The following is a 17,345-nucleotide window of genomic DNA, read 5'->3' as shown; positions in this document are numbered from 1 at the left end:
TACCTGCAAGTTCCAAAAGCTTTCAGAGGATAACACAACTCCTTAACCTTTTCTTTATCCTGCAGAGAGAGTAAATTAAAACATTTAAGAGGATTTCACTACTTCGTTCTGCAAAATATTAAGAGCAGCCTCCCAGTTTCGTCTGTTAAAATTAAAATTATACTCCAATTTTATTTCAAAGATATGCCTGTTTTGCAAGGTCGGCCATTGTATCAAGTAGTTGTGGAACTTCCTGACCTGACCTCTGTACAAGCTGACGTATGGAAGGAGCGTGATACATATTTCGGTCATTAGTCACAAAAATAACAGAGACACAGCCATGCTCCTTCAGAAAATCAAATTCACAAAGTAAAAAAATGAAGATATGATTGTCCCTGTGGGTCAGTGGCATGTTATTGGTTGGTTGATCCCTGTAAAAATTCACTGTTCATGCCTCAAGTTGTAATTCATATACGTAAGACAAGTTCACTTTTTTTCCTTTTTTTCTGTTGTTATGGACTTTGAAAAAAAGAGGTTAATACCAAATCAACTGAACCAAACAAGTTTGGTCAATAAAGTATTAATAAATTAGCTGAAAGATTAGATAAACAAAAATTACTTTTGTGGAAACAGAGTGGGAATTACTCACGTGACGGCAAGATCTCATACGCTCTGGGATCATAAACTATGTAGAAAGGATGTTAAAAAGTTAGGACTACCTCAATGAATTTTAGAAAAGAAGTGAAGAGTGTCTTACTTCAGATGATGTGAAAGTCCCAGCTAGAGTGGCGGGTCTTTTGCTAAATCGTGTCTTTAAACCAGGAAAGTTGAAGTGTATTACACATGAGGCATTTGTGATGTTCATCTGAACAATAACGTCTTCCGCTATAACTGAATTTTATCATTAAAAATCATTAAAATCATTAATCATTAAAATCATTAAACTGTGATTGCATTGTTCATCTTTTCGCCAAAGATGAAAATTAAAATCTAGAATAAACTATATAACTATATGCATAGATGCATCAATAAACTGAACCTACAAAATGCTTTATTCAATAACACGTATAGTAATTCCGATAGAAAACACTTCGAAAAAAAAAGGGATACTGATGATGCACAATTTCAAAACTTCAAAGTCCTTAAAGCAGGCCTCCTTGGTCATTTCTTTCATTTTCGTTTCTTTTTTTTCAGCTTTTGCCAAATCATCAAGCTCACTTTAACACAAGTGGAACTTACAGGAAACATAAGATTCTGTGGGACGGCCTTTCCATTGAGAATTTTGAAGACATTATGGCATACCTAGAACTGGCATAGTATCAGTGGTGTGCGGAGTGTTCCACTGTCTCTGAATATTGTCAAGTTCATGAGGTGGTAGAAAATTGTGTGCCACAAGAGCAAAATAACAGTTTGCATTCAGGAATTGTCCTACGTTCTCTGCTTCCGCTGCCGTAGATGTGAAAACACAAATGACTTTTGTGCTAATAAACGATTCCAGGTAACCTATCGTGGGAAAGAAAACGTTAACGAAAGATTTAAATCCTTACACAAAAACGGAAATGAAATGAAATGAAAAAATAGAAAACTTGCGAGATATTTCCAAGGTTCTAAATACATGTAGAAACAGACAAAAGGTTTGATCATTCCCACTTTCCACAAGACAGCTGCTTGTAAACTATATGTTTTGACTTCACTTCCTGTTTATATCTTCGTCATTTGTTATCTAATTCCGGTTAGACAAGCCTACATGTGCTTAAAATCCTATCCAGAACACTATGAATTTTAAATACCCTTACCAAGAAGTTCCACATCCCTCTGGCTCTCGAAGCAAAATGTTACAATTTGTTGTACACCCCTGTAGATAGCTGCTTCAATCATGTCAGGAATCAACACCACAGGATTCCCAAGATATGCCTTCACCAGTGATGCTATACCCACACTCCAAGACGAAGCCATGACAACTGCCTGGCGTGGTGCTGAACGACAGGTTTGGGATTTCAATAGGTTGGCTTAGTGTCTCATGATGCATTTGATCTCAGATGTGAAGTCCTCCACCACTATGTCTGCGTCATGAAATACCAAGTGACAGAGTCGATAAAGGGATATATAACATTTCCTGAGCATTCGAAGGAAGCAAGGTGGTGTAGCAATCAGAATCTCATAGCCATTCACTAGTGGTATGATCTGATTCTCTCCTGCACCAGCAGCAAATGTCAGCTGCACACGAATGTTCCTGGTTTTAGCTAGAATGAACTTGCATTGCCCGCAGATATCAACAGCAGCTCCGCATGTTGAAGCAAGGATAAGAAACTGCGGCTGGAAAGAAAATACAAAGCGAAATTCACAACAATATAAAGATCACATATCATATAAGATTATACATGAGTAAAGGGGGTCAGTTTCTGTGATGCCGTGTCAGTGGCAAAGTATAACAGGGATATTTGGTATCATCAACTGAGTTGATAACGTAAATTGGCCACCATGAAGAGTTTCGAAGTTGACGTTTCGAGGTCAGAGCAAATGGAGGAATTGTGGGTGGTGTGTGTTTATATGCAGAAAATGGAGCTAAGCTATTGATGAGAACAGGGTGACGAGAAACAAGAATAAATTAGTTAAATGAAAAGCGAGATTTAAAGGTTGGCTTGGGGCACAATATAGCATGATAGCTGCACTCACATGTAGCAAGAACGTGAAATTTCAAAGACAAACGGAGCCCTTTTACTATCAACAGCAAACTACACAGTAAATACCGTCTCTGATACCGCCAACTGTACGGATCGAGCATGATGCTTGATCCGTACAGTTGGCAAGAAAAGGTCTATTCACTGAAATTTACCAGGAATTTTGAATTTGAAAATGATTTTTCATGAGCTTGACTTCTACACACTGTAACTTCAAGGATTCCTTTAGCCCTTTAACGGTGAGGTAGAAAACCCAAGAATAATGAACCTTGTTCTTGCATGTCTAACTTCCCAAAAAAAGATGCACGAAACTAAAGCTTTTTATCTCTGAGGACTCAAAAGGGCGGCTGCACAATAAAGTTCCATTACATTTCCCCTGTCACTTTGAATCCAGGTACCACACCACCCCACCGCCACCCAGCAAACTTACCCCACTTGAAAACTTTGGTAGATCCGCATAAATTTCCCTTTCTTCTACCAACTGATAGATAATTGGCAGTAAGTACGCATGTATTTATGCATCATTTGCTTGGCAAATGCCTACAAGGTCACGTCCTCTCAGAAGAGCAGGCCAAGCATGTGCCTGAAGTAAGCTAGGATTCAAAATACCAAACCGAAGCAAATAATGAGGAAATGGGCAAAACTCTGGTGAAAAGACCGGCTTTGGAGTAGGTGCACCCTCTGAGCAAACAATAACACCATCAGAATATAATACCTTTTTTCCACTTGTGGTGCGCTGAACAGGTGAAGCTGACATCTGTGTGGATAATAGTATTTCTGAAGGAAGAGGAGACTTTCCAAAAGAACCACAAGAAGTCTGCAAGGAAGACGTGGAACAAAGAGCCTTAGCCGCTTCACCGGTTAAACCCTTTTTCTGGAAACGATATGTCGATGATGTTATTTCTTCGGTATCCGGAAATGAAGCGGAGCACCTCTTGTCGCATTTGAATTCAGTAGAGCCGTCGATTAAATTCACCCTTGAGCTTGAGAAGGATAGACATTTGCCCTTTCTTGATTTAAATGTGTTCAGAGGGGTTCAGGGTAATTTAGAAACAAGTGTCTACCGTAAACCTACCCACACCGACAAATACCTCGCTTTCGATTCTCACCACCCTATTTGCCATAAAAAGTCTGTAGCCAAAACTTTACTTAGGAGTGCTGACTGTCTACCATCTTCACTCGATTCGAAGGCTGAGGAGAGGAAATATGTTTACAATGTCCTAAAGGCAAATGGCTATACAAAAACTTTTCTCCGTAACTGCCAAAAACCAATTACAAATAGTAACGCTCTTGATGAAAGGGAACTAGCGACTGGTTTTGCTGTTATTCCTTACATACAGGGTGTTACTGAACCCATCATGAGAATTTTGAATAGCCACAACGTTAAAGTTGCTCAAATACCTTTTCAGACTTTGGGGCATATTTTCGCCAAACCTAAGGATCCTGTCACGAAAGAACAACGAACCGACGCCATTTATTCTATTCCTTGCAATAACTGTGACAACGAATACATCGGACAGACCAATCGTCAGTTTGGTACACGGTTAAAAGAGCACCAAAAAGCGGTTTTCTTTGCAAAAAGGAAAATTCAGCTTTATCGGAGCATACATGGTATCCCGACAACTCGCCCCCTGGACAATTAGCCCCAGACGACTAGCCCCCAGTCTCTAGACGATTAGCCCCCAGTATTTGGACGATTAGCCCCCAGTCTCTGGACTATTAGCTCCCAACCCACCAACCTTGAAATAAACTATGTTCTTGCCCTTTACTTTTTACGAACGTTTCCCTATCATATATTATGAAATAAACAATGTTCTTGTTATTTGCTTTTTACGAACATTTCTCTGCCATGCGTGTTAAATTATAAAGTAATCTACGTTCTTGCTGTCTTGTTGTTTGCTTGTTATGAACGTTTCTCTGCCGTGCGTATCGAATTATAAAGTGAACTGTGTTCTTTCTGTTTATATATTCTACAAAAATGAATTGTGTTCTTTCTGTTTACATACTTTACGAATGTTTCTCCGTCATGTTGTTTAAATAGGAAAGGAAAGAAACCAGGGACGAAACTCCGAAACTTTAACTTATAGGCGACTACTTGTTAATGTCAATCGGTGTTTATTTCAAACTCGCCACGCGAATTGTGAGAACTTTTACTAATTTTTATTTATTTGTTTATTGAAAACCCACGCGCAATGTGCAAACGTTTACTCATTGTTGTTTGCTTATTTCAAACCCATGCGCAAGGTGCGAAATTTATTCATTGTTGTTTATTTCAAAGCCACGCAAAATGCGCGAACTTTTACTAATTGGTGTTTCATTGTTTATTTCAAACCCACGCGCAAAGTCTGACAAGATCGAACGCAGATTCCGTCGAACGCAGATTCCGTCGACTCCAGCAGCAAGCAACTGTCAAACCCTTGCAGGATTTCTGCAGTTACATAGATGAAAACTGGATAATCAGTCAGACCTTCCCGCCACAGAACTGGAGCGTGTTCCTAGAAGCGGTCAGAACGAATAACGACCCAGAGGGTTGGCACAATGACTGAACCGGCGCGCCAAAGGACGATCACAGCTGCCCCTGTAAATCCTCATCCAGGTACTTCACCGGGAAGCTACGCTGGTCAGCATGCAGATTCGTCTGGTTTCAGACAAAAGCTGAAGAGACATCAGCGGTCAAGCTACCGGACCATGCAGAGAAGACTCTTTGACCTCTGGAGTCAATACGAAGACGGCCTAAGGAATTCAAAGGAGCTTCTGGAGGCCTGTGCTCACCTCGTACAACCCATGTAATTTAAATTGAGTAAAGCTTAATAGAGATAGACATTCACAAAAAAAAAGGCTCCTTTAGGAGCCACAAACTCATAAAAGTCAATGACCAACAGATGAACGTAACTTCTCCTTTACATAAACTAAGACTGGGGGCTAATCGTCCAGGGACTGGGGGCTAATCGTCCAAAGACTGGGGGCTAATCGTCCAGAGACTGGGGGCTAATCGTCTGGGGCTAATTGTCCAGGGGGCGAGTTGTCTGACATTCGCATACATGCCTAACCAACCATACAATTAGGTGGGATAATTCTAAAATTATCACCACTAATCGGCGTTACCACCAGCGCCTTTGTTTGGAGGCTTGGCATATTAACTCCGCCCACTCTCCTTTAAATCGTGACGATGGTGGTTTGCTTCCTGACGCCTATTTACACCTCGTCAGAAAAAAGGCCGCTAATTAGTGATCATATAAATGGACCTCTTGTTCCAGCGTTTAGAACACCCCTGATGAAGGCACTAGACAGGAGTGTCGAAACGTTCGGTCTATGAATTGTAACTTCTTCGGTTACATTCATTAAATCTGCAAACCAGAGTAGCATCAAACTATGTCTGAAGTCTGCAACAGTTGAGACAATTGTGTAGATTTTTCACTTAAATTTCTCCCTTCAACCACATGTAAGCTTGTTGAGGATTGTATTGGAGAATGTTCAGAGCGACATGCAATTTCTGAGCTTCTTTTAGTCGTTTGAGGCTCACATGTTTGTACTAAATCTGTTGAGGGATCTAAAGTTCACCCGCGGTCTTTCCCACAGGTTTCTTTTAGGGTCTTTATCGAAGATAGCAATCTTTGCCAATCCTCTTCATTTCTATTTGCCACAGCAGTAGTTTTAAAAAGCGACTCAATTTCCTGAACTGTTTTCTTAGATGAAATAGAATTTTCAAAGGGTAATCTAACGTTGTGTTGGCTAAACAAGGTATCTACACTTATTGAACTATTTCGGGGGGACTGTTCTTTTTCCTCTATTTCTTTAAGAAAGATTTCATCATTAGAGCCATTAGAGGAAAATTCAGGTATTTCACAGTAGGAAACACCTGAACCGTCTCTGTCTGCCCGTCTTCTCGGACGAAATTCATCTGCCTCAGTGGAAGATCCACTGTGAGCACTTTTCTTTTTAAGAATGGGCTTCATATTAACTGCATCTGGAGATTTTGATGACATTGGATGAAAACCTCCCCTCATACCACTACCTGTTGCTGGCAGTCTAGATGAAAGAAATCGCACCCTTCCTGAATTATTGTCACTCGATGCTGCTGCCGGTTTTCTAGATCCATGCATTAGCTCATCTTCTGACTTTTCACTGCCAAATGTCTTTTCTTCTGAGAGTCTCTGAGACGAAAGGCCCTCACACGTACTTTCAGGTAGTCTTGCTGAAGGCTTTTGAAGTGAGCTATTGTTTTCCTGACATGATCCATGTCCTAAAACCTGTTGTCTTAACACAACCAAAGGGTTCCCCTATCCCCAATACCTATTAGTGCTTCGCTGGCTCATAGACTCTTCATCAGTGATGTTTGATTCTTCACTTCCTCTGAACTTGCCATGACTGACATATTCCTTCATATTTTTCAGCATTTCTTCACCCTCCTTTTGGAATTTTTCTCCCATTGCTTTCGGTTTTGCAGCTTTGGTTGTTTTTATTCCTGGTTTTTCTAAATCTTCAGAGAAGTTTGTTGAAAGCCATTTAACACCAATCCATCATTGACACAAACCTACAGGGATGTAGCAGCATGTAGTTCATGGCTAAATGGCCTGTCAGATGTAAACTTATTAAACCAGAAAAGGGAGTGAAAAGGGATTTTAGAAAAATTATAGCTGTAATTACACTGAATTAAAATGGTTTGTGTTTACCCGCGCATACCCAGAGTCAGCCAATAGTAACACATGATACTTTCCTTTCTCATCTTGTTTATGCATGATTATTAAAATTCGTCAAATTATTAAAATTCGTCAACACGTCAACTCCGCCAAGCTGATTTCACTAAGGCTGAAATTTTTTTCTTGTCTGCCTTCTTAAAATCATAATATCTAATTCACCTAAATGAGACATAGTTGACTGAAAATTGAACAAACAATAGGTAGGGACTTCAAGGCTTCATGGCTAAGAAATGGAAAAACTTTACCAGACTTCTCAAGGATAATATAAAGTCGAGGCTAAACATCATTAAGCAATTTAGTATTCTATTTTCCTTCCACACAAAAACAATCTTTGTAAACTAAGCCTTAGGTATTTTATCAACATTTCCTAAAAATCATCGTTCATTATTATATGGCAAGGAAGTCCCGAGGTAGATTGCTGATTGCTCCTTAATTAGTCGGTATTTTGCCATTCGGAACGTTCCAAGGAAATGGTCATTAGTCTTGTATTTTTGTCTACGAAAACAGGCAAATTAAAACGGTCAAAACCATTTGCGTTTACCTTTTGTGTTTACCTTCACAAGTCAATGTGAAACACAATAAAACATTTTCAACGATGAGATAATTTTCCGAACTACCGTATTTTCCCGATTACCTATCTGTCCCTGACGTTAAACAAGTAGTCCGTGATTCATTCAGTTCAAAATTGTGTCCACTAAAATTGGTTTTCATATCCAATCTCGGACATAAATGATCTTAATACATGTAGGAAGCTCAAGACTATGCATACCTAAGATAAAATGGTTAGGGAGCTTCAACGCTTCAACGGTACATCTAAAACGTCAAACTTACTTCAGTTTAGGATGGATATGTAAGAACCATTTCTTTCCTATTTTTTAGGATTAAGCGAGCTAACATGGAGCCAAACTTGACTACAAATGACACACAGTACGAAGTGTTGGTGTTGCAAGAGGGGCGGCCGTGCTTCATCTCTGAATTTCCACGCTCTGTCCAATCCCAATTTAGTTATTACTCTAGCTTGGTGCTTACTTTTGCCAAAACCATGTTAGGTTTGTGGTGTTTCCCGTCAAACGGGTTGGTCCTGGTCACAATTCTGAGGCGTGGACTTCGATTCCGCCCAGGGTTTCTGTATCTTTGCAGCTTGACGTTGACTGACGTTCTGTGGGGTGGGGTAGTAACACCGTTGTACATTAGATTCAGAATCGAGGAGCTGATCGCCGGTGAAGCGTGTTTCAATCGCAGTGATTGGGACTCGCCTGTCATGGTGGTTTCTTTCTTTTTATGCCTTTTTGCTATGGTGGGAAACCTTGGAGTCATGAGTGTGGATAGATACTTAGCCGTCATTAAACCATGGTGGTACAAAGCTGCAGATGCAGTACGCCGTTACTGCTTCTTTTGAGGTGTGGGTGACGTCCATTTTTTTAGTTGTTCTGAAGCAGGTCAAGTTGTTTCCTAGGAGGGCTGTTGAAACATTTGAAGGCGGATACATCATTTGCTTCTCCGCGATTGTAATTGCCATCCAGTTGTGTACTCTGGCTGCTCTCCGCAAGCATAACAATGCCGTTGCACAGAAAATGGAAGAAAGCGCTCGGGTGAATCCAAATTTAGCTTCTTAAGAAATCGAACGGCAGTTGACGGCGACTACTCATCACGTGGCTAGTCTTCTGGGGTTGTGCATCATCCCTATTGCCATTTTAGTGGGTTTATAAAACGTACTTCAAATGGGATTCATTCTATTTGTAGAACCCTTTTACTTTTCCAGTGGCAAGTCTTTGTTCGAGTATAAATCCTGTGCTGTACTACAAAGGAAATTCAGTCATTAGGGAGGGAATCAAAAAACTCGTTAATTGTCACAGCCTTAAGTGTTTTGATTCGCAGGAGGAGTAATAAGTAGACTTTGACATTCTTCTTTCAATTAATTGGTTTCGAATGTCTGAAACATTCGTTTGTTATTTCTTCGAACGTTTTCTAACTCAACTCGCTAAATATCCCGGCGTATTATAGGTTGAACTGTCGGATATGGAGTTCATATTCACTGAGCCTGATGTGAATGATTGTCTTTGTATAATTGCACAAAACTTTCGCGAGATTCTTTGGTAAACTCGTTTATGTTAAAACTAGACCCTATGAGCAGGGTAACTGGGATACCTGGATGGTACTGGATCCTTGGAATCAAGTGTAGTGATACTACAGATGTCGGACTAGTATACTGAAATAGTGAGCTCAAGTCTGGCCGAGGGCATACACCTATTTCAAAACATAGACATGCTATGCATGCATGAGTTATTTTTTGTAGGGTGGATTACTTGAAACATTGTAAGTGGTCTACATTCTTACAAAAGGAAAGAAGAGTATTAACGCGGAAAAGAACGAAAATGTCTAATCACCTCACACACAGGTATTTTGTGGTAGATTATGTGTGTTGTGCGAATAAATGTAACCAAAAATAAACTGTATTGGTGCCACGGATACCTGTTAGTACAAAATGTAGACTGCAGACTGCATATCGGATACAAAATATATACTGCAGACTGCAGAGTGGGTACAAAATGCAGACTGAGCATCTGAAGAGTTTTTACGTCTGGTATGTAATAACATGTCATCTTACAGCTTACCCAGCGTCACGCAATCGCTTTTTCCGCGATCAGCCTTCACGATTATTTGCACTATTGTAGAAAATCGATCGTAATAAAATTTCAAGCCTTCATTATATTCTTCTTACTTTGCGCGCGATTTGGTTGGTATGATGTCTGTACAGATTTTACCAACGTAATAAAAGTAGATGACGTGAATAACAGTAATGGTAAAGCAAGCTTAAAACGGCAGAAATCGCCAGAAACTACAACGGATACACGGGGTATGAGTAAGTTTTACTGATTTTACGAGAAAAATGTTTATATTTCGAAATATATGTCGTTGTAAATCGACCATTTTTCGTTCCCTATACGATTCCTTATAACGTGTTCAAATTTTCAACGGTTCCTCTCGTAACTTAACACCGAGTCACACAACGCGTGACGCGTTCATGAATTTATCGTTGGCTTTTTCTCGAGGCGTGAGCTTGGGCCGCCTGTGACAAGACAATTGCGAAAACAATACTTAACATAATAACATTATACACAAAAAACACAGGATTTTGGATCATGTATTTATTAAAAAAAGAATATCCATACAACTACAATGAAAACAAACATAAGATTCACCTTTCTGATCGTGAAATTAGTACCATTCGCATTGTTATCGTAGCTACGTTCCCTGGCATCAAGTGAATCCAACATGGCGTCTTTCTTCGCAAGCAGTTTGCATCCATTATAGTTTTGTTCTTCAGTTTCACGGTAGTAGTGTTGTTCCGTAGATTGCATAGAGTATATGCAGTTTGGTGTCAGATTTCAGATTTTTCTTTTTACAACAAGTGCACGTTTTTCAACTGAGACATTGGCATTGGCAAAAAAATAAGACGACAAAAAACAAAGGCATTTTATGACTGGGCTACCACAGGTATCCCAGTAACTTTGTGTAAATAAAGAAGGCAGTGGGCATATATGTTACAAAATTTTTGATCGCTCGTATCGAGATAGGCAACCAGTTTCCATAATCACAAGGCATACAAGGCATACAAGGCATTCAGGGTTTCCATGGCTTTCAAGCGTTCGCGACTCAATCTGTTCCAATAACGTCTTTTAGTGTGGATTGGCCGCGAAGAATACGACTTGTGTATGTGTCTGTAAGTATTTTGAGCGTTTGCGCTATAATGCTCCAGGTGATCGTAATACAAACACGTTGGAGTACATAACGACTACCAAAAGAGTTTTATAAGCAAAAATCTCGTGATTCGTCATGTGACCCGGCCCTGTCCGTGCATGATAACGTCAATCATCATCAAGATAACACGCGTGATCAGCATGTGAACACCTCATTGGATCACAGTTAGTTGTCATGGTGTTGAGGGCCCAATGACCACTGGGTACTATTGCGCAATTTTTCCATTTTGTGGCGGAGGAAAAAAAAAGATGACAAAAAAACAAAGGCATTTTATGACTGGGCTACCACAGGTATCCCAGTAACTATGTGTAAATAACGAAGGCAGTGGGCACAAAATTTTTGATCGCTCGTATCGAGATAGGAACCAGTTTCCATAATCAATCTAATCAGCAAAAAACTTCTTATCTTACTTTTGAAAAGTGTTCCACAAAACCTGCTGGATTTTGTGCTCTTCGGAATTGAATTTCTTCTATCGCGTTTATCACTTCCTCGGTAACTTTGACAAAATGCAAAGCGGCCATTTCATCGCCCCTACTATAATCACCTCGCGAGATATGACGCAAATCGCGACTAATCAGGGCGCGAGAATCTATTTAATCCACCGCATGGAACCAGGGAGTGATCGATTGAAATTAGAACATGCCCGACTCCTTAATGCTGCGTTCGTCTAAGCATGTACTTAAGTTTGCTTACATATATCTGCCTTAGCTTCTCATTGGCTCTTTGGTTTCTTGATTTGTTCTAAATGGCCGTTTAAACTATTTTGGTTTAAGTTTAACGACACTTTAACATACTGTACAGCTACCAAAAGTTACCATCAAATTAGACCTTTATTAGATATTAGCAAATGTAAAAACAATGTAATAAATTACCGTAAATAATGCTATCTAAATAAAGAAAACTTTCACTTCGACTTCAATATTTAACTTGACTTTCTTTCATGTAACATAACAAATACTAGCGACTAGTCATGTGACGTTCTTGGTTAATCCATTTCTTGAAAGAGTTTATCACCTGTTCAAAAACTGTTACATTTCAACGATAACACATTTTTTCTCAGTGTTTTGACTAATAGAATTTTAAGCAATCCACATCAGATGGCAAGGTTTCATCAGTATCGGACTCCGAACCACTGACAAGCATTTCAGGCAATGATACCAGTTTCCTTCCTTCTCTGCTATCCTCTGAGGTGTGATGGGAATTGTCTGGGTTCGTCGGCGCTGCTTGGAAGTTTGCATCACCCTCGGCTTCGTCCTCCTCCGATGACGACCATACTTCCCAACGATCAAAGTCAATGGAGACGTAAGGCAACTGAAAGAAATCAAACCAATAAAAAATAAGTCAATAAACGAACAAAAAGAAATAAGAGAAACTATGAGGGTCAATCCATGTTGACTAAGAACAAACTACACGTTCCACTGTATATGTTACCTTTTCTTTGCTCTTCAACAACCGCGTCCACACGGCATGGTTTCTTTTCTTGAGTAAAATTTGTACCTCCGAGCCCTTGACAATTACAGTACTTTGCTGCAATCATCCAACGAGAGAACATAATTAACAACACCGCAAATTGAAAACAGAGAGACTGTCAACGAAGAGACCTCAGACCTACCTCAGGATCAATCTCCTCTAATAGCTCCATGTCCAGTTCATAAACTACGTGTCTTAGCTGTGTACTAGTGAAAGAAAACATTAATCATATTACAACAAAAACATACAAAGACACAAACAAAATGCATTATCACAGAGTTACGAAATGGGAAAACTTTGAGTTTGTTTATTTAAAAAAAATTTCCCATTTGTCACCACCTCGTGTGGGGGCAGTGTGGGGGTCGAACCTCGTACGGGTTTCAAGAACCTTTTCCATAAACGGCGGCCGATGGTGTAACAAGCGGTTGCCCCCTAAGGAGAAACCCACACACGAGAACCTTCTAGTAAGCTACTGAAACACACGGCGATGAGAAGTCGTTTGAGCGGCAGTAGATCGCCTGTAATCGGCATTCGTTAAACCCTGCTCAGAACGTCGGAATTCGCGGTGGAATGCTCCACTCTTGCATTCAAAAATACTCGGAAGCATGCTTGGTCATTTACTAAGTTCGCATATGACAGGCGAACTGCATATTGCTGGGATCAACAAGTGTGCATGGTAAATTGGGATATGTGCGCGACATAACAATATTAGAATGTCCCCTGAAGATTCGAATATTACAGTAAAAAAACAACCTGTGAAAATGTAGTTTTGACCCAATTATAAAAATCTCTCTTCAAAGACGTTCCTTGTCTTTCGTGACTATTTGCTTAAGGTGGACTAATCGAAGAGTCATCTTCGAGGAAGATGATTTTGAATGAAGAAACTCAAATGCTGCCAAACTTACCTAAACTTGAGCCTGCTCGCAGTTATCTCGGTCTGCTGTCTCTCCACTCCACGCAGCTTCACACAAACTAGCACCAGTTCTCTCGTTTGTGACCACACTGTTTTCGGATGCACGCTGGAAAATATATAAATCATCATGGTTTTAAATAGGGGCAAGAAAATACTAATTTCAAATTGTTAAAAGGATTCTTACTTATGTATATTTAAGCGAGTTAAGAGCAGTTTTCCTACCCACGTGTGAGATGTTAGAACAATCAGAAGTTTTTCCCCTTCCCATACTCCAACATCGGTCAGGTTACCTTGTTTATCTGCCAATACCAAGTTATTTTTACGGGGTGGATGTGAACATTGCAATGGTCTAGACCTAAAATTGGCGACAAAATTACTGACACATTGCCCTTTTCAAGACCCTCTTACTTCAATTTTGTCTCTTTTGCCCTTGTTAAGTTTACCTATTCGCCGCCCGCTCCCCCTCCCCTTCATAAAAATGTTGTGTCGGGCATGAACCGTTAGCTTCATACAGGCAACATTGAATAGAGGAAGGGAGGTCTTGTCAGTAATTTCTAGCGTGATAAAAACAAGAGTGTTATTCTACACATAGATAGGACTCTTCAAACATGATGTGACAACTGATTGTAGGAAACAGAAGTGTTACTCTTCACATAAATTGGACTCTTCAAACATGATGTGACAACTGATTGTAGGAAACAGAAGTGTTACTCTTCACATAAATTGGACTCTTCAAACATGATGTGACAACTGATTGTAGGAAACAGAAGTGTTACTCTACACATAGATAGGACTCTTCAAACATGATGTGACAACTGATTGTAGGATAAGGGCCCCCTTTTACAGACTGTGTGTCCTCCGCGACCGAAAACGAAACAGTTGACGCTGAACATAATATTGAAACAAAATTCAGTATGTCCTAAAACATCACACACAATACATTTAATAGGCCTCCGGGGTGTATTACTCCTCCAGGTTTCCACTCACGCCTAAATGCAAGCGCATGCAATTTGTATTTATTTGTTCATTAAACCTACCAATATCTCAAAGGGAAACTGGTACATGCTTGAAATTGTAAAAAAAATTTGGAACTGACACGCTACCCAACCCAAGTTAAGAACATTACTGCGGTATAACCATGGCTACAGCATTGATATTTTGATTGATTGCCAGTGGTGTTTTAATGTTACAGTTTTTTCCCAGGGGATGGGAAGGGGGGAGCGGTGCTCACTAAAGAGGGGGGGAAGCTTCAGAAAGTCGGTAACTGGAGACCCCAGCCCAAACATGGATTCTTCAATCCCGACGTCCAAAGCTTTGTTCTCATTCAAAAACAGTCTTCATACAATTGCAATTTTTAAAACCAGCTCACCTAAATGGGTCTAAATCATTCTCTTCTGCAAGAGGCCCAACGTGATTTCTAACGCTTACAGTAGACCTAGCTGCAGCAAATCCTTGCGTCTCCGACCGAGAGAAATTTTCCCTCGGGGAAAGGTTCTCAGAAGTATTTGGGGCTGGTGTGATCATCGCAGACGGAATCCTCTCATTTTTCTCGTCACTGTCCTCCCCACCCAGAGGGGGTAAGTCATCGTCATCTTCACTGTCAATATCACCATTCTGCACCAGACCATTGACTGATCTCGTCTCAGGTTCTTGCTTTACGATTATGCCCGAAGCGATCGCACATTCTTCGGTTCTATCGTCAGGTGCTGTAGCGGTTGAGCTTGTTGTATGGATGTTTCCAGCTGCTGAGCCAAGAAGACGCTGCAGTAGATCGCCACACACACGGCGAGGAATGATACCTAAACTCTGCTGCTCATTTGTCATTAAACTAAAAAGAAAAGACACAAAATTGTTGAAAAGTACATTGTCAAGAACGTGGAGCAAGGAAGAAGCTGAGTCCCCCCCGTGAGAACACTGCGTTACAAACCTTCGAAGTGTACCAATCATCCCCAGTCTGACCATAACATCCTTATTGTGTTGATTACTACTCGCCAGAGTTTTAAGCGTCAGGGCACCTTGCTTTATGATCTGGTAAGAAAAAAGTTTACAATGACCTTTTGTTCAGAGGGAGAGCTGTTAACTTTGCGTAATTGGCTTAAAACTGCTGAGAGTGGTCTAACACTGCCGAGGCGAAGTTTATATGAAAACTATGAGCTCCGAGAATACAGAAGGGACATATACGCAGACAAATTTATCTGAGAAAATTTTCAATTTTGACCAAAGCCAACATGTCTGCATAGCAGAACTCATTTCAATGTTTGGTCCCTCTGCCCATATTTATGATCTCACCTGCTGTGAGGTTGATTCTTGCAGCTTTTTGCAAATGTTCTCAAGTCCTCCATATTGTCGAATGAAATTGCGATTCCTAAATAAGACAACAAAAACAAATAGATAAAAAATAAACAATGACGATGGCATTGAGAAAAATAAGAAATAAATAGAGCATCTGGCATCATTGAACCTTAGCATTGCGTTCCATATTCACGATTGAAAATTAAGCGCATTTCGATAGACATAAATGGTCAGAGAGAACAATGGTAAACACCTACCACGAAATGCAAACGATGAATCAATGTAAAAGCAACCTAACTAACTGAAAAGCGGGAAAACGCGGGTGACGAGCACTCGACTCGTTTTCCTTTGCATCTGATTGGTTGACGTTGGCGCGAGATTTCACGACCAATTATACTACAAAGGGGAGTTTGAACCAATCTAACCCTGTCTTACAATCAGCAATCAATTAAGACTGAGTTATCAAACAATAAAACAAGAAAAAAAGGATCGACTTACTTATTGTCGATAGCTAAGTTTCCTAGCGCCCACATTGTGCGCTCTAGAACATTTTCGCTGTAAGTCAGTGAGACCAATTCACACATTGTTTTCAGGCCACCACAATCCCGCACGACTTGACAGTTTCTGTGGAAACGCAAAATATCTGACCATCATTGACAATCACTGTGGAACAAATAACAACCATTAAAGTTATCTCTTAGATGAGGCACGTATTGCGCATGTCATTTTGCTGTGCGTGTATTTGAAATTTGAAAAATTCGTTGTCAATTTGTGTCACGATTACTTTGAATTCAAAAGACCTAGATGTGTGAAATCTTCACAACCTATATGGCGGAAAACATTCTCAGAAAAGTAAGAAGATACGTTGCAAGGACCGCATAAAAAGACAATCGATAGCGTAATCTCTCCCCCCCACCCATTAAATTATTTATCGCGCAGAATGCCTATTGTTCTCGAGACATTTAATTGCTATGGCGAAAAATTATCGATCTGTAATATTTGCAGCAAAGCTTCTAAAAGTTGGTCTTCATGGATCGCTTGTTTTGGCCCTTTCTTCTCTTATTTTGGTCTATCAAGGCGCGTTTGCATTCAAAATTTCCCGCTTTAGTGCTCATGAATAACTAATAATGTTCAGGCATTCTGTACAATGAGCTATCAAAAAAGGCAAGGACACACCAACATCATAAGGACTGGTATCTTTCATTCATCGACTTAAATCAATGGTTGGAAAACTTTTTTACCTGGTGTTGTCATCTACAAGAGATCCAATATCCCACGTCACTCTCTCCAAGACCTGCCAGGAAAATGGCAGCACGTATTCTCAAAATCCAGGTTATTTACGAGCCTTTCCAATTCCTTTCCCCAACCCATATTACAAACCATTTTGCTCTTTCCTTTATCAATTCGTTTTGGAGAACAATTCCTGCTATCCTTTTTCTGACTCCTTTCCAAAGTAACACTCCCAAAATAATCATAACAGGTAAAGGAAAAAAACGCTAAATATTTCCGCCCTGTCCCATGAAATGCCAAAGAGTGATATAAACTTGA

At 40.1% G+C, this 17,345-nt stretch overlaps 2 protein-coding genes and 1 pseudogene across 2 annotated transcripts; 1 reads left to right on the top strand and 2 right to left on the bottom strand.

Annotated features, from left to right (window-relative positions):
- The first annotated feature begins 8,255 nt into the window (after positions 1 to 8,255).
- LOC149048387 (uncharacterized) lies at positions 8,256 to 9,247 on the top strand (annotated as a pseudogene).
- Positions 9,248 to 11,939: 2,692 nt separating this feature from the next.
- On the bottom strand, positions 11,940 to 12,817 carry LOC149048386 (uncharacterized). The gene is made up of 3 exons (XM_089200530.1): positions 12,735 to 12,817; positions 12,554 to 12,649; positions 11,940 to 12,433 (listed from the first exon to the last, which is right to left on the bottom strand). Exons 1-3 carry the CDS (start codon positions 12,813 to 12,815, stop codon positions 12,191 to 12,193), a joined length of 420 nt encoding a protein of 139 aa, XP_089056656.1. The 5' UTR covers positions 12,816 to 12,817; the 3' UTR covers positions 11,940 to 12,190.
- Positions 12,818 to 13,497: 680 nt separating this feature from the next.
- On the bottom strand, positions 13,498 to 15,974 carry LOC149048385 (uncharacterized). Its single transcript, XM_089199462.1, has 6 exons — positions 15,967 to 15,974; positions 15,795 to 15,870; positions 15,433 to 15,533; positions 14,875 to 15,333; positions 13,728 to 13,860; positions 13,498 to 13,611 (listed from the first exon to the last, which is right to left on the bottom strand). The coding sequence occupies exons 1-6, from the start codon at positions 15,972 to 15,974 to the stop codon at positions 13,498 to 13,500; spliced, it is 891 nt and encodes a 296-aa protein (XP_089055588.1).
- Positions 15,975 to 17,345: the final 1,371 nt, after the last annotated feature.

This window comes from Pocillopora damicornis, chromosome 3 (genome assembly GCF_964200805.1).
Source record: "Pocillopora damicornis chromosome 3, jaPocDami1.2, whole genome shotgun sequence".
Taxonomy (NCBI): domain Eukaryota; kingdom Metazoa; phylum Cnidaria; class Anthozoa; order Scleractinia; family Pocilloporidae; genus Pocillopora; species Pocillopora damicornis.
Note: the sequence above shows the minus strand (reverse complement) of the source record. Positions and strands in the feature narration are given on the sequence as shown.